Source organism: Haemaphysalis longicornis, unplaced genomic scaffold (assembly GCF_048455015.1).
Source record: "Haemaphysalis longicornis isolate Haplotype H1 unplaced genomic scaffold, Haemaphysalis longicornis Haplotype H1 scaffold_7, whole genome shotgun sequence".
Classification (NCBI taxonomy): domain Eukaryota; kingdom Metazoa; phylum Arthropoda; class Arachnida; order Ixodida; family Ixodidae; genus Haemaphysalis; species Haemaphysalis longicornis.
In genome coordinates, this window is record NW_027526422.1 from 70,130,144 (window position 1) to 70,157,974 (window position 27,831).

Sequence of the window (27,831 nt, forward strand, 5' to 3'; positions counted from 1 at the left end):
CAACGTTGCGCGCCTCCACGACTCGGGAGTCACGCCTTGGCTCCAGGATGCCAAGGTGCCAGGTAGACCCCTCTTGTGCTCGGGTCCCGAAAACCCAACGAGCTTCGAGTCTTCCACCAGGACATCGCGCTCCTCCAACCTGCTCCGTCCACTCCTCCCGGCGTTCTCTCTCGTTTCCGCCTGGCCTCCCTAGCTCTTCGGTTGTGGCCGCCTCTCATTGGCCCGCATCAGCCCCTCATGTGGCTTGCCACTTCTTTCTTCTCGGCACAGCCACACTGAGAACAATCGCTGCACAAGTACTGCGTGGTTGTCATCGTCATCGTCGTCACGAGAACCTCACCTCACACACTCATGGGCACGTTACTATTCAAAAGTATCTGTGTTACACTTACAGTTACCTAAGCCAAAAAGTAACTCTGTTACAGTTGCAGAAGTAACTTGTTAGGTACAGTTGCTGTGACAAAGTTTTCTATTACTGTATAATGTATAAAACTAAGTAATAAATAGATCGCAAACCAAATCACATAGAGTTTATTGGATAGAAACGCACGAAGGCGTGCGGGTAGTGAAGAATGCAGGAGTAAAACCCTAGATGAAGGGCACCTAAAAGGGGGCACACTCAAGCTCAACACTAACAGTTGTCGTGTACGACTCGTTTTGTTGATGCACCCTTAATGATGTCATTAGGGGTGCCCCGTTCTCACTGGGCCCTTCTATGGTGGTCTCTGCAAGGGTGCACCAGTGTCTCAACTGAGGAGGCCTAATTGACATTTTTTTGTTTTTGTATTGTTTCTGCTTGACTCGAGGCGAAGGAAAAGTTTTAAAAAATCACCTAAAGACCATCCTAGGTCTTTTGCAGGGACGATGACCTTTTCTGCTAAACTGGGAGGGAAGCTAGCTGTGCTGTGAAAAGAGTGTAGAGGATATGGCAAAGAAGTCTAGGAAAGTGGAAAACGCCAATTCTGTGCGTCGGCCCTTATTAACAAGTGTTGCAGTTGAATATTTTTGTATAAAAAGGAAGTAGCTAATGGTATTCCCTGTTAGAATTACTGTGTAAAGAAGTAACAGTATTGCAGTTATTCTAACTTAAAGTAACTAGATACAGTTACAAGTTACTCTAAAAGTAACTAGTTATGTACTGGTAGCATATTACTAGTAACTAGTTACTGCCCAAGACTGCTGGTGAGTCGTGTGCCTATTCCTTATTTTCCATGGTAGATTTAAATTTGTGTTAAAAGTGATATTTGTATTATTCTAACAAGGCAACCTTTTTAATTAACTAACCTTGTATTTAGGTAGTCTTCATCGCCACGTAAAGCCTACTCCTGCATCCCTCTTTATCGAAGACGACCCGCATCAGTTGCAAAGAAATGAGCCCCTGGTTTGCTGCAGTGCACCTCTCGCCTAACATCTATCAAGCACGTACCTTTAAATTCACGCTACATGCATTTCCCACTCAGGCGAAGAATTCAGTTGTGACCGGCAACTTTAACATAAACTGCTCACGCTTTTAAAGGTGAATGATCCAGCAACCTGCCTCTGGCTGTGAAAGTAGATGTACATACGCTGATACCTGCTATGATGAAGAATGCTGGTATGAATTTAGTTTTTGCTGCCCGAAGTCACCAAAGCAATGCTGTAAATATCCACTTGAGAAAACAGCCACTTCTCAAACCACGTAGGAACACTGATTATCTAAATAAATCATTTGAAACATTGTCAAAACTGCGTCATTGTGTACAATAGTTTCCGATATCTGGTTGCACAACCTCTCTCTCTGGTCCCTCTGCTGATGATAGTAACACTAGACATGATCACCTTCGCATTTCTTATTGTCGTTTTGCTTCCTTGTACAGGCTATGGCCGCTGTGGGCTGCCCTAGTGTTTCACTTTCCACTGTGAACCTTGTCTCCTTTTTTTCTACGTACTCTCATAACATTCAAATCACTGTGTCTGGCTGGTACTCAAGCTAAGCCATTTTTGCCGGCCAATGTGATACTCTTTTTCAGCACGACGAATTGAAATGTGAACTCAATGGTGAGAAGAAAAGAAAAAGAAAAATGGTTTAACTTGTTTTTTTTAAAGGATTGGTCAGAACCAAAATTATGTGAATACTACCACAAATGGTTCACGGAGCAGAGGAAAGGTGTGGTGGAGGTTATTTTTTCATTGTACCTTCAAGGATATGCCAAATACTTAGATGTGTTTTTTAAGATTGCCTGATCTTTATCAGGCCTAAGTTAACACATTGGCTTTTTGCCTCTTAAGAGAGAGAGAAAACTATTTGAATCACTCTACGTCACGGTTACCAAAGGCAGGTTTCAGGATGGCCAGATTGAGGGTCCCTTGCATATGCAATGTGCAGGGCGAGAGGAGATCATTTTGTAGAACATTTGCCTGTAGCAAGGTATCTTCACTGTGTTTTCACAACTCCAACATAAACGTTTGTGCAACTACCCGAGTTTACTGAAATGGTTTTTTGTTCTTACCAGTATGGCAGCTCGTTGGATCGCTGTCATGCTCTGCAGGGTGTTGATTGTTGGTGGAAGGGAGTAGCCCAAAGTGCTTAGCACATATTGCCCTGTAGCAGTTAGTCGAAGTTGTTGATTGATTGATTGTAGGGTTTAACGCGCCGACGCAACGCAGGCGATGAGGCGCGCCGTAGTGGAGGGCTCCAGATTAATTTTGACCACGTGGGGATCTTTATCGTGCGCCGAAATCTAGCGCACACGGGCGTTTTTGCTTTTCGCCTCCATCAGAAAAGCGACCGCCGCGGCCGGGCATCGAACCCGCGACCTCGTGCTCAGCAGTGCACCGCCTTAGCCAGTGAGCCACCGCGGCGGGTGTAGTCGAAGTTGTTGATGCAGACTGTTGGTGTAGGCTTCAATTAGTCCAGCCAGGGTGTTATGCAAGCCCAGCTGCAGGAGGCAGTAAGTTGATGGGAAGACTGGTAGGCCAAGGGCTGTTTTGTAGGCTTTGCGAATCATATCGATTTTGTTGGTCTTTTTGGTCTCGAGAGCCTTGTAGGGTGTCCCATAAGTGATTCTGCTGATCATCATGGCCTGAAGAATCCCGCGTGGGTCCGCTCTTTCGAGTCCACGATTGCGGGAGCAGACACGTTGGATAAGATGAGTCAGCTGGGCCAGTCTGTTGAAGCCTAGGAAGCTCTGCCAAGAGTCAGGATGGGTCTCCCAGGTTAGTTGTAGCGCGTTTTGGGAAAAGCTGAGGTCGGGAATGGTATCGGGCCTTGTTACACTAGTTCCCATGCACGTCGGTACCGTCAGGTTGTCGCATAGTATAAAGCTATACAGCTGCAGCATCTAGAAGAGCTGCGCCCTTTTTAGAAGCACAGTAGTAGTGGGTTGCCGCCCACACGCTTCACTGCTTGTTGGAGTAGGTTTTCTGTGGCTCTTAAAGGTCGCCGCGGTGGGCTGTAGACATTCATGACGAAAAGGCTGGGCCAGTCGGTTTGTTTCGGGAGTATGTCTGCGAAGACATGGTCCAGTTGAGAGTCCAACTTTATCGCTTGGGCAATAAGGTTGTGATTGACTAGAACTGCTGTGTGGTTATTGTTGGGGTTAATGAACGTGTCATAGTGACGGTTTGGGTGTGGGTCCCCTGTAAAGCAACGATGTTCGGGAGCGATGTCGTTTTTAGGAGATTGATGGCTGCTATTTTCGTTTGAAGTAGTGGCAATTCCATTGGTAGATGACCAAGGGTGGAGACCCATTGTTGCGGCAGTGGTGGGTCATGCAGCGTTCGGATTCTCTTGGCTTGCGGGAGGTTGGGGACGATTGCTTGTTCTAAGGCCGGCATTCGTTCGGTAAGGAGTTTGACGATTTGTTCTGCTGTGTCGGTGATTAACTAATTGGACATTTGCAGTGAAGATTGCTCGACTTGTTGCGCCACGTAGGGGATAACTTTTGGCAATGAATTGATCCTCCAGTGGCCTTTACCTGGTCCCGCATAGAGGGTGGTGTGGCGGCACAGGAAGCCTCAAGAGCCTCCAAGCAGTCTATCAGCTGGGCGTACTGCTGTTGAAGGTTCTGAATTAGCGCAATCAATGCACGTATCTCAGGTGACGGTTCATTGACTGTCAGGGGGGGGAGTTTGCGCAGTGTGTATCTGCAGTGACACTGTGTTGAGGGGGGGGGGGGGGGGAGGGGGTGTCTGTATAATGGTTTGTTGAGGTTGATTTTCGGCAGCGAGAGAGCGAGCAGCTACCTCAGACCAGCTCACCTGTTGTTGTTGACAGTCATGGAGGCAGTCCGTGACAAAACAAAGGATTAATTTTGTACGCGAAAAGTGACCCAATTCCAGGAACTTAGAGAATTGTCTACTGTGCAAAGATTCTTTGCCGCTTCTGTTCATTTTGAGGCTTTTAACTGTAGCCAGATTGGTGCTTATCAATGATATTTTTGGGGTTCCTGGTTGCATTTTCTGGATTATTTTATTTTTGCATCAGACATGAAGTGAATGAGGCGAATGAGGTTGTTTTTTATTTCAGTGTTTCATTTCTAGCTTCATTCATAATGTTAGTTTTCCTTCTACAAATAACACATCTACGCTATTATACGCAGATGTGTTAACTTTGCTTAATATGCCCTCTTGTGCAAATGCAAGGCGTTTACGTTTGGAGAGTTTTGCGAATTTTGAGGCTTGTATTTCAGGGATTTTTGTGATTTTGTTTTGACAGTTCGAGTGATGGTGGTGAATAAGTTGCACGTTTTGATGTAGCAAGTTTTTTTTTCTTACTCTAGGTCTTGTCGGATTGGCCTGCACTTTCTCCATGAGTCAGAATTAGTTCAGCACAGGTGCACTGTAGTAGAAGAGAGAGGTGTGCCGTTAGGGGCTGATTAAGGGGGTCCCTTTTGCGATGAAAATGTCTGCTGAGGAACTCTTGTTGTATGCTGCACCCCTGGTGGCTGCTGCTTGCCAGTTTGTTTTAGTAGTTTTGTTTGTTAATTAATCCTTGTCTATCACTCTAAATAGTCTTTTTTTATTTCGTGATATAAAGATTTTATAAAACCCACCAGATAACTGATAAGTTTGATTTAAAAACTTGTAGGTGGAGCTGGCTGCAACAGTTGTTTTCTGGGGGCTTACGCCCATTCCAATATGTATCAGCAGTTCAAAGAGATGCACAATGTTGATACATCCTTTTCTTTTTATTTTTTCATTACAGTTTGCATGCGTTCCTTCAGTTTACGCCTCTGATGTTTCGTCACTCTGTGAGTGCACATAGCTGAACCTTAAAATTGTCTGTACAAAGAAGCATACAAGACAAGCCCTAAACATCAACTGTAGTTTACCGACAGAAGGCACGACCACAATAAGAAATCACACGAGACACACACACACACACAGCGTGCTTTAAATATGTACTAATGACATAACATCGTAATTGCGACTTTCCAAAATGAGAGTGCAAGGTCGCCGCGTTCCCTTATGTCAGTCTGCAAATTGGCAGCGTATCTTAAAATGGGCACTCCAGCGTGGTTGCCTTAAGCACACCCACAATCACCCAGCTTGGAGCCACTGCCCCCTTCTCCTCTCCTACTGGTCATGCCTGTGTGCCTTCCGCTCATGCATCTTCAGCTGGCAGTGGTAAGTGAAGGCCTCTGGGCAGAAGCGGCAGCGGTAGGGCTTCTCTCCCGTGTGGGTGCGCACGTGGGTGATCAGCGTGGCCCTCTGGGTGAAATCCATGGGGCACAGGTGGCAGTGGAAGGGCCTCTCGCCAGTGTGGATGCGCACGTGGATGTCCAGGTCGCTTTTCTGCCTGAACGCCCTGCTGCAGTGGCTGCATTGGTAGGGGCGTTCACCCGAGTGTGTGCGCTGGTGTCTGTTCAGCTGGCCTTGGTACGATGTTACGTAGCTGCACTGCTGGCAGCGCAGCAGCCGACGACCGTGGGGAGGGCCCTGCTGCTGCCTGTGGCCATCGCCCAAGGAGGGGGAAGCGGAGGGGCCTGCATCAGGGAGGGAGGCGAAACACTGGGAGTCCTTGCACTAGGAAATAAGGTGGCAGTGCACCAACTTTAAATGCCAACTGGACTCTCTTGCTTCGGCCAAATTTACTTCTAACAAATCATAAGTATCCTGTAAACAACTGGCACTTGAATGGTAGCACCGTGAAATGCATTCTTAATTAATTAGAAACATTTAAAATAGCTCCGTCACAGACGACACTGCACCAGCCGGCGGATCGCGCACACGGACATTAAGTGGAAGTGACACTGCAGGCGGCCAGGTGCTGGTTCCTCCGCCCAGCCAGGAGAACCGGTAAAGCTCAAGCTCCACTGGGTGCTTCTTCGGGATGTAGCGAGTGCGATGCATCATGCGCAGGTTTGCTCCAGCTGGCTGGCCAGACGTAATGCCACTTCAGCCTGGCTGCAAAGGCACCACTCTGCTCAATTCCAGTTTCAAAATCAGCGATTTTTCATTCTGACTTGCGCCATGCATATGTGCATTTCAGCTGCCATATTTTGAATCTTGCAGTTTTTTAGCCAGACAATATGGAAATAAGGTTTTCAAGAGGTCAAAATTCTGAGTGCAGTTGGCCTTTGAAGATAATACTCTCTTTTGGGCTACCTAAATGCCAGTTTTTGGTCTGGCTGTTTGTCCCTCAACATGGCCTTCCAGTCAAAAATTGAAACCATTTGTCAAAATTAGGTATATTTTGGCAGACCCATTCAAAACAACATAACCTGCAGGCATAACGCAAATATGCCCTCTCCGTTACTGCAAAGGAAGCCAAAGGCACATTTGTTGCAGAATGTAAATACTGAATTGGCAAGACACGTGTTCTTCGAATTAAGAATATACCTTAAATTGGTTCTCACAATATCAAGTGCTTTAAAAATCGCGCAGAAGGACTTGAACACGTGCGAGATTAAAATAAGACAAAAGAAAAGACCACGCACGCATCATGCTGTTCTAGGCCGAGCAAGAAACAACAGGTAAAGAAAAGGGTGCGCGCTCACTTAATGGATGGGTGTGAGCAGTGCAAAAGCCATACCATCGAAATAAAGTGAATAAACATCCATTCAAGTCACTGCAAGAGTGAGAGCAGAGGAGTTAAATTACAGGGGTGACAGATGACCATCTTAAATGGAAGGTTTAGCGCAAACAAGACGAGGACGGTGGCAAACGGGACAGGCGCTCCCGTTTGCCACCGTCCTCGGCTTGTTTGCGCTAAACCTTCCATTTAAGTATGTACCAACTCGCCCAACAGCAGGTTCTGTTATATATGACCATCTTGTTTCGACGACATTTGCATCGAACCAAGCGCATTGTGGACTAACCTTTTTGAGGCTGCTTTGGAGCCTACCAGAAACAATCGTATCTGATTCACCCTTAACTGAACCAGATCACCTTCCACTCACAGCAGTCATTTCACCAATTCACAAAAACAAAGTTCTTGTCCGCAAAATTAACTTAAAAGAGTTACTGAAGAAAATTAGTCCCAGTCCTATTTGTGGCTTCATTACGAAGTGTCTCCCACGTGATTAATTCCTTGTTTAGCGAACTCTACAGTTTCGCTCTGCTGTTAGCAGGTGGAAGAACAGAACACCCTGTACACGAACTATGGCAGCCCTATCAACTACCGAAAGGGCACTGCACAGCTGGTTTGCAGTCTTTTTTCGTGCTGCGTCAGCTTTCAAAACTTTCGCTTTTTTCTTGTTTGTTACAATGAACGGTTTAATACGAAAGCACCAGTCAGTTCAGTATGTCTAAAACCATTGGTAAAGAGATAGCACACAACACGGCTGACGAATGGTTTACACACATACAAAGGAAACACCGGCATCTCAGAGAACACCAAAAGGTGAACGAATGCCCACATTGACGGCATATTTCTCAGCAAAGCTCCTTTAAACAAAGTATAATGCAATTGAGTTGAAAAGAGAATTGACTGTGCAAAGTACACCGTAGGAAAGAAAACCGTACAAAAAAAGGAGAAAGAGAAAAGGTTGCAGAAGAATAAGCTACCGGTAGGTAGCTCAACAAGAAGAAGCTGGTTTTAATGGCCACCACATGGCCAAAAAGCCAGGAAAATTAAATTAGGGGCCAACGTAGCTTGTACCTGCGCAAAAAACACACGGGACAAGCACTGAACATCACCATTTGCGTGGCCCCTTCTACTTTAAAGCTACTCTTACCAAATCAACCCCGCCGGAAAGTTAATATCATCTGGACTCCTGGCCATTCCTCACTGACGGGCAACAACTTTGCTCATCACCAAGCCTGCGCCCTCTCTCTCCAAGCTTCCGAGGAGATCACATGGTCAATCCCGCTCGTAACATATCAAGACAACATGCAATATTACCGGTCCGACAGACAACACTTTCCCCCCCCCCCTCACCCTGCACTCTCCAAGGAAGAAGAATCGCTGCTCCGCAGACTACAAACCAATATCTTTCCTCGCCCAGTTCGCCTGCATCGTATGTTTCCAACTCAATACTCTGCTGAATGCCAGTTTTGTTCACAACCCGGAACTCTACCTCATACACATTATAATACAGTGTGGGTGCGATCCCAAGCTTCCGACTTTCCAATCCCCTCTTCCCACCGCTGAGTTGTGGGAGAACCTGATGACCAGCAGCCATCTTGACGTACAGCAGCTCCTGGCATCCAGAGCGAAGGCTCTCTGCTCGCCTCATGGATTCCTGGACTAGGGAACCACTCCCAATTTAGAAAGCTCAAATAAACGTTTCTCTCTCTCTCTCTCCTGCTGACGGAAGGCAGCACACCACAGTGAGAAATAGCCTAAGACACATAAACAGTGCGTGTTAGCACATCTATCTAGAGTGATGCATTACGACTCCCCCATTTCACAAGGTGTGGTCCTTTTGCTTGCATCAATCTGCAAGGCTGCAGTGCCTGTTCATACAAGCACCCCATGGTTGTGGGCCGACCCTCGGTGCAAAGCGGTTGTGACCACCATAAGGCACGGCCGTCCGCCACAAGTCCCACCCAGAATGACGCTTCCCACACACATGGAGTGGAGCAATGGCCACCCGGCTGGTGAGGCCACAATGTCATCACAAAATCTTCGCTCGTAGCCAGGTCTCATTGCAAGAAAAAATTGGCTCTCCCTCCATGACTCCTGCACCTCCTGGCGCACTGCAATATTGCTCTGTAATGTTCCGCAAAGAGGAGCTCGCTCCAAATTATCTGCGCACACACCCGGCTGGGCACTTCCCGCTCTGCTGCACTACTGGCAGTGGCTGTGCACTTTCCGCTCGTGCCTCTTCTGCTGGCAGTGTTGTGTGAAGGCCTCTGGGCAGAAGCGGCAGCGGAAGGGCTTCTCTCCCGTGTGGGTGCGCAGGTGGCCATCCAGGTGGTCCTTCTGAACGAAGGCCTTGCCACAGGTGTTGCACTGGAAGGGGCGCTCGCCTGTGTCTATGCGCTGGTGCCTCTTCAGGCTGCCGAGACAGGGCGTCGCATAGCTGCACTGCTGACAGTGCCACTCCCCACGGCGTCCGCCCGGGGAGGGAGAAGAGGTGGAGCAGCCTGCAAGAGGGAAACAGTGAGGGTCCTTCTAGGGTTCTTCCGCCTCGTTTTTGAGGCACTGCCTCAAAAACGAGGCGGAAGGGGAAAGAACCAGCACGCAAGAGATGGGAGTGAACTCTGCAGATGCCAGGTGACCCTCCTTGCTGAAGCATAACATGCGTTGGCGTTGCCCAGTAGCTCAAACAAACCCCCCCCTCTTTCTTCCTGGCTCAGCAGTTTTTCACTCAGAAGACTTGTAAAATTACAAAATCATTGTTTCTTTAAGAACAGCACGTTTCTTGCTCTCACAATGAAAAAATGTGCCCATGCACAGGTGGGTAACCAGCAAAGGTGTGACACATGGCCGGTTTTACTTGGGTGTTACTCCTTAAGGTTCAATAAAGACTCTTTCATTATACATTGCATGGTTGTGGTATTTTCGCTCGCTCCCAACCCCGCCCACAACGTCGTTGACTGTACGCTTTCTGCTCCTCACAAGTACATATCTGCTTTTCACTCGGTAGCTGATTGCGCATTCACCCTGCTGAGAGAGGGATAAGCCCAGACAAACTCCGTCCTCGTACTTCTAATTCCTTTCCGATTAGTTTTTTTTCTGACGCATGCTTATAGGGTTTTTCTGGAGCAGCTAGCTTTCCATGTACACAGGAAAACCAGATTTTACTTTCGTGCAGCCAGATAAAGCTTCGCATTTAAGATCTCATTTGATGCCACTCTCTGGGCTGAAAGCTGCAAAGTTTGCGCCTACCCAATTTTTTTTTTATTTTGCAGGTTTTCTGGTCACACACCACTGGTATCGCAAAATGCACTCCCCACCAAACGGACACGCAATGTGAACGGCCCCTTTTCAGCGAGTGCTTGTCACCTCATTGTGGCTGTACCTGCCTCAGCCTCTATGCTCGCCTGTCACATATAGCATCCCTCTAAATACACACACACACACACAAAAAGCAACAGCTCAAAAGATTTAGAAGCAACTGTGTGGTTTTGACTCAGATAAAAATGGCTTCTCTACCACTCTCACTAGGCTAGCACCTCAGCAGTGTTCACTAATTTCGACATAGACAATATGCACAGCCATCAGATTATCCGACAACCTCAGATGAAGCAGCAAAAAAAAAAAAACACTAAACATCCTGTGCAAAACCTTCAACTGCAAAGCATGCACTTGGACTTGGTTAAAGTAGCCGTGGTTGTCTTCCTGCTACAACTAACCTAACCTAACCTAACCTAACCGTACAAACGTTGTACGAGTTGCGGGCTGTTTCTCTGGTGAATTTCGCTCAACTTCTGGAGTGCCTCAGGGAAGCAACCTGGGCTCCTTGTTGTTCTTGATTTTTATCAATGACTTGGCCGAGCACATGCAACACTCTGAAATGCTCCTCTTTGCTGATGACATTAAGATCTTTCGGCCTATAGACAGGGCTAGCGAGTGCTCTCTTCTACAAGATGACATTAACACTGTGTCAGCATGGTATTCAGAAAACATGCTTCGCATCAACCCATCAAAGACCAATGTGATATCATACCATCGTCGACAGATGCCGATTCAATTTTTGTATAAGCTGCATGGGGGTTCCATTACTCGAGCGTCAACAGTGTGGGACTTGGGTGTGCACATTGACTCATCACTAAGTTTTAAACACCACATTGAAAAAACAGCCAGCGATGCAATGAAAGCCCTTGGACTCGTAAAACGTGTCACGAAAGAGTTCACTGATCCTACCTGCTATTTGTCCCTGTTTCGGGCTATTGTACGTTCCCGGCTAGAGTACTGCTCGTTTGTATGGAACTCTGTTCCTCAATACTTGTCACTGTCTCTGGAACGAGTCCAGATGAGATTTGTTCGAATCTATTATGATCGTTACCTTTTCAGGAAAATATATTACACGTATGACAGAATACTCGACCACACTGGATTAAGCAGACTGAGTGACAGAAGAACACTCCTCGATATGTGCTTTCTTCACAAGCTCATTCATGGAGCTGTTGACTCTGCCGATTTGCTAACTTCCATCAATTTTCATGTCCCCACACAATGCCGTTCCTCGCCGCTATTTTATCCTGCTGTCAATCATAAAAGTCCTGTCCAGAGAATGCAACTCCTTTACAACTCACTTGAAGCGCCTGATCTGAGTATCTTTGATCGTTACAGCACTTTTGTGCAAGCTGTTAAAAATACATCTAAAGCCTGAGTGTGTACTTATGTGTTGTAAAATCAGGCCAGTCAGCCATGTGATGTCTGCTCCATTGAGGTTATTTTCATTTCTCATGCTCTTTTTTCGCTATGGTACACATCTTCTGAGTGTCTTCTTTTGCGTTGTAGAATCATGTGTGAGTCAGCCTTATAATGTTTGATCCATTGATGTTATTTTTACTATACTTTTTTTCCCCATTGTACACATCTCCCTTTCCTATCCTTTCCCTTGTTTCTTCTGTGCACCACGCTTAAGGCATCATGCTGTTTGTGGGCACTTATCTAAATAAATAAATAAATAAACTCAGAGTTCCCTCTTACAACAGGCAATAAATGCTACAACAGCAACACCAAGAAAGAAAGGGACAAGGCAAACAAAGGAACATTTTTGCACCACAATGACAATTGTGGCTTCATTACTGACCTAAAGTTTAGAATATTAACCAGTGGGCTTTGTACGTTCAATCACAGATCGACTGTTTCTTTTTCCCAAAAATACCACAGGCAGTAGAGAAGTCAGCCTGCCGTCAAGACCAAAGATAGTGGCCCCATAGTCACAACCGAAGGTTACATCCACATGAAGTCATCAACACGCACAACCTGTCATATTCGGATGGTATTTCATGCCAGCATGTGGGCACAAATTACAGCGCGCAATCTTCCCAGCGAAGCAACCGTACACAGTTGCTGCAGGCAAAACACGAAATAAGCCGCGTCGGGAACTCGGAAGAGAATGCAGGTGCCTGGTGTCATTTGTGAACAGTGTATTCTACAATAAGCTCCAACGTGCATATTTCTCCAGTTCTGGGTGCACGTCCATGCATGTCAAACAGGGGTACTTGGCAGGATCCAAGGGTGACATCTTACACTTCCATTAATCATAACAGCTCGTGGCCTCAGGGTGACTGCAAGAAATGCAACAAATTGTTTTCATCCACCTAGAAGCTGTATCAAGACCACTCACTCAGGAACCGTACATAGGACAACACACTTTTATATAACGCAGTTTTCACTTTTAGTCTTATAGAGCCACGCTGGAAATAAATTTGAACCAGACTACTACAGAATTCTGAAGCCTAAGCCCACCACTCTTGTCATCGAAGTATTGTGAAACGTTTGCGTCCGCAGTTCTCCGAGATAAGTAGTTGAAGTTGAACTCGTTGCTTTAGGCAAGTGTGTCAAACTACATTTCTTCAACTTGATATAACATTCCAGCTTAGATGTCATTTTGTGAAGACAGCTGGATAAAGTTCAATGGAGTTATGGCATTGCATTTGCGGTTCAGAGGTTCCATAAGATGAAGATATGAAGGTGGAAATGGAGGACTCGACGGATCCTTTAAGTAGGAGAGGTCAAGTGTTTACAGCAATGATGACACTGTTCCTAGAAGGAAGCTACTAGGAGCCACCTTGTCTCCTTTGAACTTATTTCACCCATGAAATAACAGCGCCTGCCTCCCAGAGACATTGTCATTGTTGATGTGAACAGTTGTTCCTCTCCATCCCTCATTTAAGCGATTCCCCAGGTCTTTCAGCGAAGAATAGATTGTGTGGGCACTGAGGTTATTAGATAATTCATTGCAGAATTTTAAGGTTCAAAGAAATCATTCAGGGAGTGAAAAAAAGACATACACTGATGCCAACAGTCTACTAAAGTTTATTTTTACCATTTACGAGTACACCAAAAAAACGGAACCAAATAATATCAAGTGTGTGGAAAAGGGGGAAGCATGAAACCAGTATTACGTATCGACAGTTAAAATAATGGACAATATTGACACTTTCTCCCTTTTTTTTTTCATCATGGTTTGTGCTTGTTCCTTTGCTACATTTGGCATATGACCGAAACGAACTAAAGTGATAGTTGGCATCAGTTTACGCTTCCGATGTTTCGTCTTTCTCTGAGTTGTCATAGATGCACTTTAAATTTGACTGTGCAAAAAGCATACAAGACAAGCCCTGGACATCAACTGTTGTTTACCACCGCAATGGGAAATTACACGAGAAACACACACACACACCCTGTGCATTTGCATGCGTATGAATGGCGACACATTCTGATTGCCACTTTCAAAAAGGGGCGTGTCTTTTCCTTATGTAAGTCTGCGATGCTGCTGCACGTCTTTAAATGGGCACTCCAGTGTAGCTGCTCTAGACCCACCCACAACTACACTAGCTTGGGGTCACTGGCCCCCTTCCTCTCTCCTCCTTGCCATGCCTGTGTGCCTTCCACTCGTGCATCTTCAGCTGGTGGCGGTATTGGAAGACCTCAGGGCAGAAGCGGCAGCAGAAGGGCCTCTCTCCTGTGTGGGTGCGCAGATGTCTAACCAGGTTGTTCTTCTGAGTGAAATCCATGGGGCACAGGTGGCAGTGGAAGGGCCTCTCGCCAGTGTGGACGTGCAGGTGGATGTCCAGGCTTCTTTTCTGCACGAATGCCTTGCTGCAGTGGCTGCACTGGTGGGGACGTTCGCCCGTGTGTGTGCGCTGGTGCCTCTTCAGGTGGCCGTGGTGTGATGTCACGTAGCTGCACTGCTGGCAGCGCAGCAGCCGATGACCCGAGGGAGGGCCCTGCTGCTGGCTGTGGCCGTCACCCAAGGAGGGGGAAGCGGGGGGGCCTGCATCAGGGAGGGAGGGGAAACTCTGAGAGTCCTTGCACTGGGAAACACGGTGGCAGTACACTGACAGCAGAACTTTAACTGGACTGATTCACCTCCGCCAAATTTACTTTTAACAAACCGTACGTATCTCCGAAACAACTGGCACGACTGGAAACACTGCGAAATGCATTAGTAATTAACTAGAAATGTCTAAACTAGCTCAGTCGCAGACGACGCTGCACCTGCCGGTGGATCGTGCACACAGCCATGAAGCGGAAGTGACACGCAAGCCGGTTGGGTGCCGGTTCCTCCGGCAGACCAGAAGAAGCAGGCGAGCTGCACCTGGGTGCGCTTCTCCTAGGGCTGCCGCAAGGGCAACAGGTTGGCTCCAGTCAGCCGAGAAAAGAAAATTAGTCTAGGTCCTATTTGTGGCTGCACTACTAAGTGCCCTCCACTTGAATTATTGATTATTTAGCAAACTAGAGTTTCGCCTTTTTTGCAGCAGACGGAAGAGAAAACCCCGTACATTAACTATGGCAGCCCCATCAACTACCGAAATGGCAACACACTTTTTTGCAGTCTGTTTTCGTGCTGCGTCAGTTATCAAAACTGGCGTTTTTCTTGTTTGTTAGAATTGACTGTTTAATGCGAAAGCATCAGTCATTTCGGTATGTCTAAAACCTGGTGTTGCCGTGATGAAGAGATGGCACACAGCAAGGCCGACGGATGATTCAGACACACAGAAAAGAAAGTCTGGCATCTCAGAGAATACCAAAATTTGAACGAACGCCCACATTGAAGGCATATTTCTTGCGAAAGCTCCCACAAGCAGAGTAATGTAATTCAGTTAAAATGCTCAACTTGACGGCATATTTCTCAGCAAAGCTCCCGCAAACAGTGTAATGCAATTCAGTTGAAAAGAAAATTGAGTAAATATTCCATCCCGGAGCTTCTGAAACGGAACAAGTAGGCATCCTCAACACCGCAGTGGCTGAATGGCTCCAGGTGTACCCACTGAATGTGTTGTGGCTTTTGACTTGGAAACACACATTACACGCATGTACAAAGGCCTACCCTTGCAGCTCAGGAATGCTAATTACAGAACTAACAATACAAATTTATGCAACATGCCTGCTTTTACAGTGTTACTATGTGGAATTATTGAAACATGCATTTATACGGCACTGTTCCGTCAGATTGTGGCAAGCAGGGCATACATGGGACCAGAGAAAGACAAAAGGGGAAATGATAGTGAGCGGACATGTTCGGCCATGGCACATTAATGCGTTCGCATTCACTGCATCATTAGGTGTCTCTGTAGCTTTATTTTTTGCACTGCATGTCGAACACGCTAGTACTCTGAGGGCTTGCCAGAGAGTCGTGGTGGACAACGTCAGCATTTCGGCAGGTAGGATGGTACGAGGAAAGAAGCACTTTAGCCCCTTGATGCCCAGTGTTGCTCAGGAGCAACAACTCAAGCAATATTTTTTTCTCTCGCACTTTGTGATTTTTCCAGCATTTAACACCACCTGTCGACAGACAAAGGATCCCGGACCTTCAAAGATTAAAGCAGACAGGGCAGCACGTACGTCCGTGGGCTAAAAAAGTTTGGTTTAAGCGTGTCAACTCGCATCGAGCCCGCGCAACTAAATGGGCTAGTGACAGGTAACCGAAATTGTGAAATTTCGTTGTTATTACATATGACAGAAATACAAATTTTACGTAGTTGTCTTCACTTGAACCATAAATCATGGTGGTCAAGGTAGCTCTCTTGTTCAAGTGATATACGGGCAGCCAATGCCCAGTGTGTCCTAGTGTCCGTCCTAATGGACCAAATTTTTTTCTGATTTCATATTTGTGATGTCGGAAGTCCTTTTGGATCATAAAAAAAACTTCTCACACGCTTAAGCAAAATAATAAAGTTTTGGGCATCAAAGGGTTAGAATGCACTTTCCCCATCAAGAAATGCACGTAAATCACCCATAAAAGCTTAAAACCTAGCTTAAAAATTCAGAACAGACAATGTTTACAACAGACGCAAGTGACCACTGAGGCAATAACAGATTAGAGACCAGCAGCTGGCTTATATATAGCTATGCAACGGCACATGCGGATGAAACTGCTGTCACTCTTGACAATAAATTATATCACGGAAAAAAATTTCATTGACATTCTGCCCACACCACCCTAGTGGTACATTTAAATGTGCACTTGCTAACAACTGAGCACGTCAGACAACTAACTGTAAGATGATAGCCACAGCAGCATCTAAAGACAACTGGAGGGCACTGAACAAGGATGGCCAACAACGGGAAACAACAGAGAAATTTGCAGCAAATCACCGACCAGCTCAAGCACTGATTAATGTAGCAGCACTGACACATGCAGCCCTTATTGGGGTAACCAAATGCTGCTAGAACGGTCACTCCTAACCGAGCTACAAAGTTCCAAGCACGGCCTTCTCTCTGGGTTGAACAGCTTGCACGTTCCTTCTTAGCAGATGGTAGAGCTAAGCTCGGGCAGTTGGTAGGACTAGAGGGGACCACGGGGAGGAGACGATGTGACTGCAAGGTCGTGCATAATCAATTCGAAGATCCCAGCCATGTCAGAATGCAGAAGGTGGGCCTTTTCAGCACGGTTGTCGTCCCAGCAGCTGAGCGGTTCACTAGCGGGACTGATGCCTGCAAATATGAAGCACAATACACCAAGCTTCTTCAGTTTTTCGAGGCCATAAAGCTTATTATCGAAGCCGCCGTGCGGCCCAGGAGTGCTTTCACGACGGCTCGAACATTCGCAACAAGCAGCTCGATACGGAATTGGCATGTGGAGTGCTTTAGTCTTAGAGCTTGACGGTCAACTGATTGTTGAGACCTGATAAGAGAGCACACTGTTCCGGAGAGCACAGTAGCTTATTCCTGCTGCTAGCTCGTTAATGACGCTGGAGCGATCGCCAGTAAGACGACGCGCCGGACAGGCCATTACGTCTGTTTCGCTCTTACCAGCATCTCGCTGACGGCAGTTTCGTTTACACTGCCGGGTTAAGAAGTGCGTATGTCGCAACCAAGGCGTCAAGATGAACCCCGTAGAAGTTTACCTTGCGGAAAACGCCAGCAACGAAGGCGCAAGTGAGTCACGACGACTTGAACGATTATGGGCGCATGTAGGCCCCGTTCTCCCAGAGTAATCTTCAACATGCAGAATGAGAGACACGTAAATTGTGGTAATAAATTCTCCGAGGTTACCGACACCTTCAGCAAAAACTGCGCGCGTGAGTGCCCTCATGCGCGCAGTTTCGAGCACACAGGACTGTCGGCACATACACAGCCGGGAGCGGAAACAACTGGTACGCGTCCAAAATTCGGTTATACAACTCTCCGATACGTTTGCCGTTTTCTCGTTAGTCAGTGAAACCTGGAATGAAACAAGCGTTGCGGCAGTCGGCTGGCATCGACAGGCGGTAATCCGTTCAAACTGCACGTCCCGCCAGTGCAAAGCCGCGCAAGCACGCCACTCATAATTTCCTTGGTCATCCCGTCAGCGAGCGTCACACCAAAGATTCCTTCAATGTTTCTGAAAGACTGGCGCACGCAAAAAGAAATTGGAATCCACTTATCAAATTGTCAAAACAAGCGGCCGGCTGCAGTCTCGGACTGGCTGGGCGCCGCCTTGTTCGATGCCATCTTGATGCCACTGGTAAGACTGGTAAGTATATTCTCTCTATGGCAAAGCCAGAGGATATGGGAAGTTTTTGGTGCAGAAAACTACCTCGCTTAAAACACCTCATGCTTTCTTTTCAGAATGCGCTTACGTAAAAAAGAAATATTTTGTCAGGGCCAGGCCCTCTTTCTCCAGCTTTCCCCCGATGTCTGTTTACATTTTCGTTTGTTTACATGGTAGATAAATTCCTTCGATGAAGGGACAGCATCATAGAGATAATATACTGGACAGCATCCATGATAGTATGACGACCGCATGACATAGTATGACCTGTGGTATGACCCTGAGTCGGGACTCGTGCTCGTCAACCGTTCCTGAACGCAGGTTGTTCGGAGGCGTACTGAGGCCACTGAGGTGCCGAGTAGCAGGTTTCGCTTCGGTACCGGTGATGTGGTACCTCGTTCTAAGAATATCGTATTTTTAGCGAGCTACTCTTTGCATTAACGAGTGCAGAATTTGTTTTTCTTTCCTTCTTTCTTTCATGACTTTCCACTCGACGGCGACTGCCTAGTTTCGGTTTCGAAATTTGGGGCGATCCTAGCTGCAAGGTGCTGCAGCGTGGCGTACCTTTCTCTTTTACTTGCTGTATTTTTTGTTTCTTTTTATGCTTTCGCGCCTCCTGACGCATGCGCAACAACTCATCGGCGCCATGTTTTTTTTTTTTTTTTGCATGAGTGAGGAAGCATCGGAAGCATGCCAAGTGTTGCTTGGGTTGCCTAAACGTCTGCGTGGGCTGGCAGTTTCGGTGCATTATAAAATATATTGTATTATCCTAAAAATGGGGCCGTGCAGAAAGGAGCATCACCAGTCCTGCGCAGCTCTGTGGTGCCGCAACACAGGGCGAAACAGTTCGGCCAAGTTTTTTGCGTTCCCCAAAGATAGCAGGTAAGGAAACTAGGTTTGTACGAGTTGTAATGAATTCAAAACAGGCCGACCGAAGGCACTCTTCTGCTTTAAAATGTTTTGCGCATGTTACGTGATGTTAACGAGACATGTCAGTCGTCTTAAAATGGATTTTTGGAAACGAACGTGCAAAAAAATTCCAAGCTTGCAGGCGCGCGAAGTTTTCCGAAGTTTTAATGAAAGCAAACTCTTGCTCGTTAGGTGAATTTGTGGCTGCATGCTCGTTGTATGATTTTTATGATTGCTTTATTACAGTTTAAACGTCGATTCAGGATTCTTATCGATGTATTTTTGCTGTTTTGTGCCGCAGGTTTGAGGCTTGGATGCGGTACGTGAATCGGCCGGACTGGGAGGGGCTGCCGAAGGAGAGAATACGGCTGTCGCACCGTCTCTGCTCCGACCACTTCGCCGTTGGCGACTTCGCCGACCCTGCAAGAACAAGATTGCTCGGTTCTGCGGTTCCGTGGGCTGGAGTCCGCGACGTTCGAGTGTTGGCCCTTGCCAGTGACGGTAAGCACAGCGCACCTGCTCAATACACGCACGACGTCGTGCGCTCTACGCACGAATATGATAATTATGATTAAAGGCCTCCTCTTTGAATCGGGGTGATGGCATGCGCCATCCAGCCTATTTTAGTAAATTAAATTTAGTTAACCCTCAACTTGTATTTCTTTTTAATTCTGCCCTGCCGCTACCCCTGCGTGGGATGACACTTTATCGACTTCCCTGCTTTTTTACCGCCAATACTCTAGCCCATGCTTAGTGATACATACTGCTGACCAGTAAATGCTTCCATCAACTGCGAAGCCAGTGCCTCAGGAAGTAGGACTTTCCCCCCCAATTCTAGCCGGCTGAATCTTTTGGCACTCTCTCACTATGTGGTCGATTGCTTCTTTATCGCTGCCACATCCCACACGTCTCATCTCATGTCTCATAGCTAGAGACGATTTATTTATTTATTTATTTATTTATTTGTTTATTTAACATACTTTCAAGGCCCGTAGCCATTACAGAAAGGAGTGGGTGAACAAACATACTCAAAAAATGTGCAAGGTACAAAGAAATCTTTCAACACGGCGTTTCATGAATGGTGGTTTTGAATGTGTTGGTATCCAGGATGACGGTGGCGGGAAGGTGGGTCCATTCTTTGCTTGTGCTTGGGATGAATGAATTGCTACAAAGTTTAGTACGAGAAGACGGCACACTAACTTTGAAATGGTGGTCAACGCAAGATGAAATGTATGTGTGAAGCTGTTCTTTCAAGAAAGGGTTGTGGTGGTATATTTTATGAAAAAGTGAAAGGGGGAAGCATCTACGATGGAAAGAAAGTTCTGGCAATTTAAGTGTTGTTTTCATTGAAGTCACGCTAGCATATCGGGTGTAGTTGGACAAGATAAAACGTGTTGCGCGATTTTGGATGGCTTCAATGCTGTGAACGAGGGTGATGTTTTACGGGTCCCAAATGGCGCATGCGTATTCTAGTTTGAAGCGAACTAATGTTTTGTAGAGTGTTAGCTTCAGAGATGATAGCGCAGACGAGAAATTCCGACGCTAGTAGCCCAACATGCGGTTAGCATTGCTGCATATAATATCGACATGCATGTGCCAGGATAGGTTGCTGGTAATGTTTAGTCCAAGATATTTGTAAGAAGAGACAACTGAGAGAGGGCTATCATTGAGTAGGTATGAATTCAGATTAGTAATATTAGTGCGCTGGGATACATGCATGCATTTACATTTGGTTAAGTTAAGTTTCATAGACCACTTGTTACACCACGATATAACGTTTCCATGTCTTGTTGAAGTTTGTTAGAATCACTTAAGTCAGTAATTTTACGATATAGAACGCAGTCATCAGCGAAAAGTCGGATAGTTGAAAATTTCACACAGGAAGCAAGATCATTAATATAGACAAGAAAAAGTAGAGGACCGAGAACCGACCCGTGTGGCACGCCTGAGGTTACCGCAAGGGGTGCAGAAGACGAGTTGTTAGCAGTTATGTATTGGGTTCTATTAGCAAGGAAGTTTTTAATCCAGCCTAGTACTAGCGGGTCAATGTTAAGAGAACTAAGTTTATGGATTAGTAGGTTATGGGAAACGGTATCAAAGGCCTTAGCGAAGTTGATAAAGATGCAATCAGTGTCAAATCCTAGGTCAGTGTTAGAAAACAGGTCGTTAGTAAAGCAAGCTAGTTGCGTTTCACAGGAGAAAGATTTCCTAAAGCCGTCCTGACTGTTGTTAAAAAAAGAGTTGGTCTCAAGAAAATCTATTAGGTGGGAATATATTACATGCTCAGGAATCTTACAGGGAATGCTGGTTAGAGATATGGGACGGTAGTTTTCTGGAGAATGTGTGCTACCTGACTTGTGAACCGGAACCACCTTCCCCACCTTCCAGTCGCTTGGCAGAAATGAGCAGTGTAATGATTGTTGAAATATCCTAGAAAGAATAATTGATGAGTACAGTTCAGTGCATTTCCACAGCCCTTCCAGCTTCTGCGCCAGATTGTACAGTCCGCCACGCGTACGAATATGGGTCTAGAGCCCGGTCTGAGAGTTCAAACCCGACTCGGGGTTGCTCGTCCGCATACGAAGCGGTAGCATCTGGTATGCTCCGATGCGACAAAGGCAGCCCTCCGTTCCACGCGCAGCGGGGCTCTAACGAGTGTGCCGCGGGCGGTGGGGGCCGGTACGCACGCACGGCGAGGATGTCGCCCTGAATGCGCTTCGCCTCTGCGGCGAGCTCCTCGAGATCCCTGAACCTCCCTCCTCGCAAGTACGCCATAAATGTCGGGTGCGCCTGTCGCGTCACGCGATCGACTTTCCACAGCCCTTGTCAGCCCTTCGATCACTTAAAAATAGGTCTTGACACTTCGGCGCACGGAAGAGGGACCCTTTTTCGGAACAAGATTTGTATCCGGAATTGCACCCTGGCACGCAACACCACCTCTGAGTTTTATGCAGAAATGCATTATAGTCGGGGGTTGTCGTGCGTTCCTTGGCCGGCGTGCGCAGCGCGTCTGATGATGATTGTGGCATGATGCTCCTAGGGATTGGCCAACCAAACAATCCATCACGAGATAGCTTCGCGTTCAACCACCATCGTCATCTTCCCGTAGAGGAACCGCTGAAGAAGAAGAAGGAGAAGAAGACAAAGCTGCGAAGAGGAGGGCTGCGTGAGTTTTGGCTACCGGTATTCTCCTCGGCTGGCACATCTTCCCGATCTGAACCCGGTCGAAGAGCGGCTCATCGCGCCTCGACTTCCCTTCATGAGCATCAGGCGGCTGACTCGAGGCAACGGGCAGTTTGGAATCAAGGGACAGGCGGTGAACGTGCCCATCGACGTATTGAAGGTTGTGCGGTGCCTTCCTCGCATGGTACCCGAGGACGTTGCGTTCGTCGTTCACATCAAGCGGAGGCTGATGAGTCCGGCAACGTACAAGCGCGGGTTGGTGAAGCGCGGCAACATCCTGGCTTGGCTCAAGCACCTGGAACACACCCCGCTGTATCGCGCCATCAACGTTCGGGTCGATTGGAGTCGGCTCGATCACTTCGATGACGGCGGCGAACGAGAGGAACCGCAGGAAGACGACGTCGATGATGCTGACGGTGAGTTCGAAACGATTCCCGACGACTTTGATGTGAACGATCCTCTGCAGTTGGCGGTTGCGTTCAACGCGGTCTCGAAGACGCTTCTCTATAACGAAGCGGAAATGACGGGTCTGGGAAAAGAAAAAAAATAAATGATTACGCTCACACTCTCGCCTCTCTCTTCGCCATTAATCGTACCACACTCATCGGTGCACCCAATGCATTTCTGCATCCTCACAATCCCCCTCGGGGAGGTGCGGGGATTTTTTGATTTCAAGTTGAAGGCATCTTCGCCACCGCACAGCAGTGCAGTCATACACGCTACACGCAATAATCTGCAGCAAAACACACCGCGAATAGTCCGCGTCCAGGTGCTGGCAGAGAGGCTGGCCGCTGGACTGGCTTTTCCCCGCAGAAACGCTGACGGCGCCCCTGACGACAGCGCCTTGTTTTGCCCCAGCAGCAGGCACGTGCCGGGGGAACACCCGCTCTGCGGGAAAGGCGCCGCGGTCATCACACCTTCCCATTCTAGCCACCCTATCACTGCGCTTGGAACGTTGGCAGAACCCCCCCCCCCAAAAAAAAGCGCAAACTTTTATCCGTGCCTTTTTAAGCCTAGCCAATCCTCAAGAATTAAATGCCAAGACAAAAGCGAGGTTTAGTTAACAACACGGGGTAGTTACGGGGAACCCGTTGCGTTGTCTCGTAACGAGAAATAAAAAGGGAACGTTTTACTACATCTGCAACAGGGCAACCTCATTTGCCATCTTTATGGTTTGTAAGCGACATTATGCAAGAATGCAAACACATCTTGCTCTTCTAGGCGCCTGTTAGATTTTAAAAGGAACGCAAATGGTCAACAGTGCACTCGTAACAGAAAATCTGTGCTGACCGTGAGGTCCCAGAAGCTGGGTTTACACACTGTAAACCTGTTTGTCACTTAGCAAGTCTAGCTAAACATAAGATGTTGATTGTACTGCGCGCGTTAGCAATTTAATTCGCAACTTCTGTTGCGACGAAAGCCTTAAATAAGTGATCCGACACCGTTATTCATCAAACCAGCCTTCAGAGTCGCTAAAATTTCATTTAACTAAAGCTGCGCGCAAATGACCTGTTAGAACGGCTGCATTTATATCTCTGCACTGGTTAAAATTGAGTAATTTTATGTTGCCTTTTGAACACAAAAAATATTGTAAGCACTTAGAAAAAAGGTTGGGGCAGTCAAGTGGTGTAACATTTCAGGGCACCCCGCAAATGCAAGAATGCGTCATACTACCAACGAAAGCGATTTAAGCTCCTGTTGTAAACTGAATTCCAGAGATCAGGGCTGCCTGATTTGTTTCTTTTTATGATTTTATTAAAGACTCAAAGCCATAGTCTGGAAAGATGGAGCTTGCTACGAGGCACGGTGTACAAATTCATTGTCATTATTGCGGCCGTTCTGAGATTCCCGATGGGTAGCCACTTTTTTGCATAATAATTAAGACTTATTGCCCTTCCATGCTATACATTCAACTTTGAGGAATTGAACTACAGCATACCACTCTTTCTGTCACTTTCGTGCGCACATATGGTGCGAGAAAGGCACGAAGCGCGCCCACTGTGTGCATTCTCCCGGGCAGCTCAGCGGAGCAGCATCCACACTAGCAGCGCAATACTGTTGCCACCTACATGTCAATCTCGTGAGGAATAGCATTGCTCATTCAATAAAACGTAAAGTGACCAGACGTCCCGATTTAGGCAGGACACATCCCGGTTTTGCGGCTGTGGTCCCGCTGTCTCGCGGCCTGCTTGTGGGATGGTGCTTTGTCCCGTTTTTGGCCGGAAATATGGAAAATGGGTATCAAGCCCAGTGTCACAAATAAAAAGCTGGAGGAATGAAAGAGCCAAAAGAAACCGTTTGAAGAACTTCAAGAAAGAGCGCACATGATGGGACTGAAACTGTTGTGTGTTTCTTGCTTAATCCCGATGTCATGAGCTGTTTTCTTGAAGTTACAGTGTATCAACAAACCGTTCGGTACACCCTTATTCGTCTGACGAACAGTGGGTAGACATGATTCAGTACTTATTTACTTATTCAGTAAATAACGGTGCGTTTCTTGTCTAACAAACACCGAGAGAACTACGAAACGAATTATCTTTCAGTTAAAACAAAGCTGCATTGAGCCTTAATGTCCCTTCAAGCTATGTGACACTTTCTTCCTCAAGCACCCCCCCTCCCCCCCCCCCTCCCCCGTTCCACTTTGGTGTCTGAGGAAGATGGTCACTTTAATAAAACGTGATCTCTTAACCTGATATAAATGTTTCCAGTTTAAAATCTACTTATTGCGCACCCAAGAGTTTTCACAAACGCCTAGAGGGAAGACAAAAGTGATGTCCACTGCACAACAACGCATTGGTATGGATGGATGGATGGAATAAACTTTATTCAGGACGAGCTTTAGGTGCTGATGTTAGGGGCACCTGTCCTGGGGGGGTCTTTTTTGGTCTGGAAAACCCAGGTCCACGCTGGCTGCTCTTGCTCCTCGTACCGGGTCTCGCTGGTCGGAGAAGTCCGAGCTGTTCAGCCAGTTTGCCCACTTCTTGTAAGTGGGGTTGGGGTTTGTGGAGAGGCTAGGGGTTTGTGAGCACTACCGTTATGGTATAGTGTGCTCGGCTGGATGCAGAATTTGCAGGTGTGGTATAGAGGGTGGGGTGGATGGCGTGTAGAATGGTGCCGTGCGGGTATGAGTTTGTCTGTAGTTGGCGCAGGGGGCCAATGGTGTAATTTTTGCATGCTGCTTGAGAGTGTAATTATCATGAGGAATTCCTCTTCATCCTGGTGGGGGGCAGTTGTTGCGGCCAATGCAATGGCCAGTTCTTCGGCAGTTTCTGTGCCTCTAGTGGAAATCGTTGCTGCTGTTAGTTCTGCTCCGTGGGGGTCAATTATACTGACTGCATGAGCCGGTTTGTGCGGGTACGGGGACGCGTCGCAATATTGGGTGTCAGATTGTGCAGCATACTTAATTTGCAGGGCTCCCACGTGTGCGACGGGTCGTGCTTGGTTGTAGATGGGATGCACATTGCGTAGTATTGCAGCGACTCTGATGTGATGGTTTTCCGAATGGCGTTGTTTTTGGTCCTTTGGGGGTGGGACCGTGCATCCCAAGTGGCCAAGGGTAGTTCGCCCAGTTTTGGTGAGTTTGAGGCGTGACAGCTGGGTGACATTGTCAGCGTCTCGTAAATCTTCCCATCTATTGTGAAGTCCGAGTTGCAGTAGTTTGCATGTGGCCGTTTACGGAGGTAGACCCAGTGCAGTTTTTTTTTTTTTTTTTTTTCATTTCTTGGCTTCTCTTTTTCAGCATATTTTAGGGCTATAGGTACGGTGCATGCGACTAATCAGGATAGCTTGGATTATGCGTGTGGTTCCGGCTCCTTTGATACCGTATCGGCAATGAGAGACCCGCCGAGTAATGCTGACCAACTGACTCAGAGTTTGTTGTAGAGGGAGATTAGTGTGAGAACCGGAGCCGTCCTTGGGGTTATTGAGGCCTAGAATTCGGAGGTGGGATACTTTAAGTACTGGTTGGCCATTTATGTTTCGATCAGCATCCGGGATTGCCTGTTCCTGTTTTTTGTGAGTTCGTTTTCATAGCGTGACGGGCGCGGATTTTTCAGGGGAGCATTCCAAATCACGAGGTTGCAGGTATATTTGGGCGATCTGTATTGCTTATTGAAGAGCGTCTTGTTGGGTGCCTGTGGACCCCATGTGGGTCTACATAGTCTGGTCATCTGCATGTATTGCAGCTGTTGGAGTGTTGTCCCTTGTTAGTGATGGTAAGCGCAGTCCACCTATTGAATTAAACGTGGTCTCTAAGCATGATGTAAATATTCCCACTTTAACATCTACGTATTGCGCGCCCAAGAGTGCACAAGTGTCTATTACCCCGGCAACTGCGAGAATTACCACCAGAAATTTCTCACGGCAGTCGCTTCTCATTGGCTAAACATGCTACCCGGAGTTTCTATGGGATAAATATTCCTTAAAATGCCGTGTTTGCAGCTGCCCTTGTAGCGCTGTGGTAGAGTACTTGGTTTTAAATGAGAAGGCGCAGGCTCGAGTCCATCATTGCGATGTCCTTTTTTTTAGCTTTCAGAATTTTTCTGTCATCGTGATTTTGTTAATACTTGTTTACTCTGGTTTTTACTATATCAAAAGATCGACGCGCAGGATTTCTAGAATGGATTGAATTACATTTGATATAGGTTGTGTTCTGTGTCGTTGGGCTGGGTTAGATTAGGTTTGTTGCAGTTGGGTTGAATTTTGGTAGGTTATGATGTGTTTGGTAAGGTTAGGCTAGGTTCGGTAAGGCTATATGTTAGGTTATGTTGGGATGTAATATTATTCAGCAAATTTTAGGCCAGCAAGCTTTTATTGAAACTGCCGTGAAACGCAGCCTTTTCACAAACACCTTGAGGGAAGAAAGAAGTGATGGTCGCTACACAATGCGTTATCTTTTTTTTTTTTTTTTTCAAGTTGCGGAGGCAGCAACTACTGGTGCCCCAAGACGAGGACGCATTGCGACTAAATTGGACGTTTCCTCCGGTGACTCTCCTCAACCTTTCCAAAGTCATCACGCCGGACCTGCTCACAAAGAAGGCAAGCTCAACTGCACGTGCTGCTTGCCATTCACTGCATATCTACTACCGCGGCGATTGGTGGGGTGGAAGTGCTGCACAATAACCCATTTTTCCTGCACCATCCTGCTCCAAAACGTAAGTTGCAGAGAAACTGCTGCCAATCGATGCTTCGGTGCGCTGAAAAAGTTGACGCAATAATGCAGTGTTCAATGCCAGTCGATTTGCACACGGAGCAGTGGAAGACCACCCCGAAATGCATGCATTGTCTGAAGCCGCCTTTGTAATTTCGCTCTTTTAACAAAAATAAAATAGCATTGCTGGCTTTGCTGTTCAGTCTAAACCGCGCGCCTTTGCCTTGTCATCTTATCGTGAGTGCACTTGCGGTTCCATAGTAAGTTTGAACCGTTGTACAAGTGGGACAGGATGAGATAAGAGGCGCTTCCCAGACAGGACCTAGAGGGTAGCTCGTGACAACCTAGCAGATACCTGCAAGTAATGAGCTCGGTAGATGTGGCTTACATTACAGGAACGCTTTTTTTCTTTTGCTGCGCATCTTATCCAACCCCTCCACCCTCCTCCGATAAGCACACTGTTCATGCGCCATTGAAAAAACTTGTCATAAATACTGCTGTTTTAAGGGCGGTCGCAGGTGTACGCCATAAGCAAGAGGCAGACCCCTACCCGCCGCGGTGGCTCAG

General features: G+C 47.0%; 3 protein-coding genes across 12 annotated transcripts in view; 1 reads left to right on the plus strand and 2 right to left on the minus strand.

Moving 5' to 3' along the window:
* Window positions 1-4,347: 4,347 nt before the first annotated feature.
* LOC144146334 (uncharacterized) lies at window positions 4,348-11,131 on the minus strand. The gene is made up of 4 exons (XM_077678289.1): window positions 11,096-11,131; window positions 9,223-9,541; window positions 8,073-8,083; window positions 4,348-6,006 (listed from the first exon to the last, which is right to left on the minus strand). Exons 1-4 carry the CDS (start codon window positions 11,129-11,131, stop codon window positions 5,557-5,559), a joined length of 816 nt encoding a protein of 271 aa, XP_077534415.1. The 3' UTR covers window positions 4,348-5,556.
* Window positions 11,132-13,219: 2,088 nt separating this feature from the next.
* LOC144145887 (uncharacterized) lies at window positions 13,220-18,512 on the minus strand. Of its 4 annotated transcripts, none has more exons than XM_077677723.1 (2): window positions 17,398-18,228; window positions 13,220-14,321 (listed from the first exon to the last, which is right to left on the minus strand). In XM_077677723.1, the coding sequence occupies exons 1-2, from the start codon at window positions 17,495-17,497 to the stop codon at window positions 13,879-13,881; spliced, it is 543 nt and encodes a 180-aa protein (XP_077533849.1). In that variant the 5' UTR covers window positions 17,498-18,228; the 3' UTR covers window positions 13,220-13,878. The 4 variants fall into 4 exon arrangements, 1 of the variants encoding a protein (XP_077533849.1); XR_013317621.1 differs by having other exon boundaries at window positions 14,187-14,321; window positions 16,737-18,279; XR_013317622.1 differs by lacking the exons at window positions 13,220-14,321; window positions 17,398-18,228 and adding exons at window positions 14,334-16,984; window positions 18,291-18,512.
* A 189-nt stretch (window positions 18,513-18,701) lies between these two features.
* LOC144145876 (uncharacterized) overlaps window positions 18,702-27,831 on the plus strand; it is a 46,039-nt gene continuing 36,909 nt past the window's right edge. For 2 of the 7 annotated variants that reach the window (XR_013317612.1, XM_077677696.1), the window contains exons 1-4: window positions 18,702-18,905; window positions 19,234-19,433; window positions 25,015-25,098; window positions 27,030-27,152. Coding sequence is in view for 2 of the 7 variants with exons in the window: in XM_077677696.1 (XP_077533822.1) it covers window positions 18,799-18,905; window positions 19,234-19,433; window positions 25,015-25,098; window positions 27,030-27,152 (514 nt within the window). In the remaining 5 variants the exon portion in view is untranslated. Of the gene's footprint in view, window positions 18,906-19,233; window positions 19,434-22,041; window positions 22,665-25,014; window positions 25,099-27,029; window positions 27,269-27,831 lie in introns of those variants that run through there. The other 5 variants (XM_077677698.1, XM_077677697.1, XR_013317613.1 and 2 more) reach the window with 4 other exon arrangements.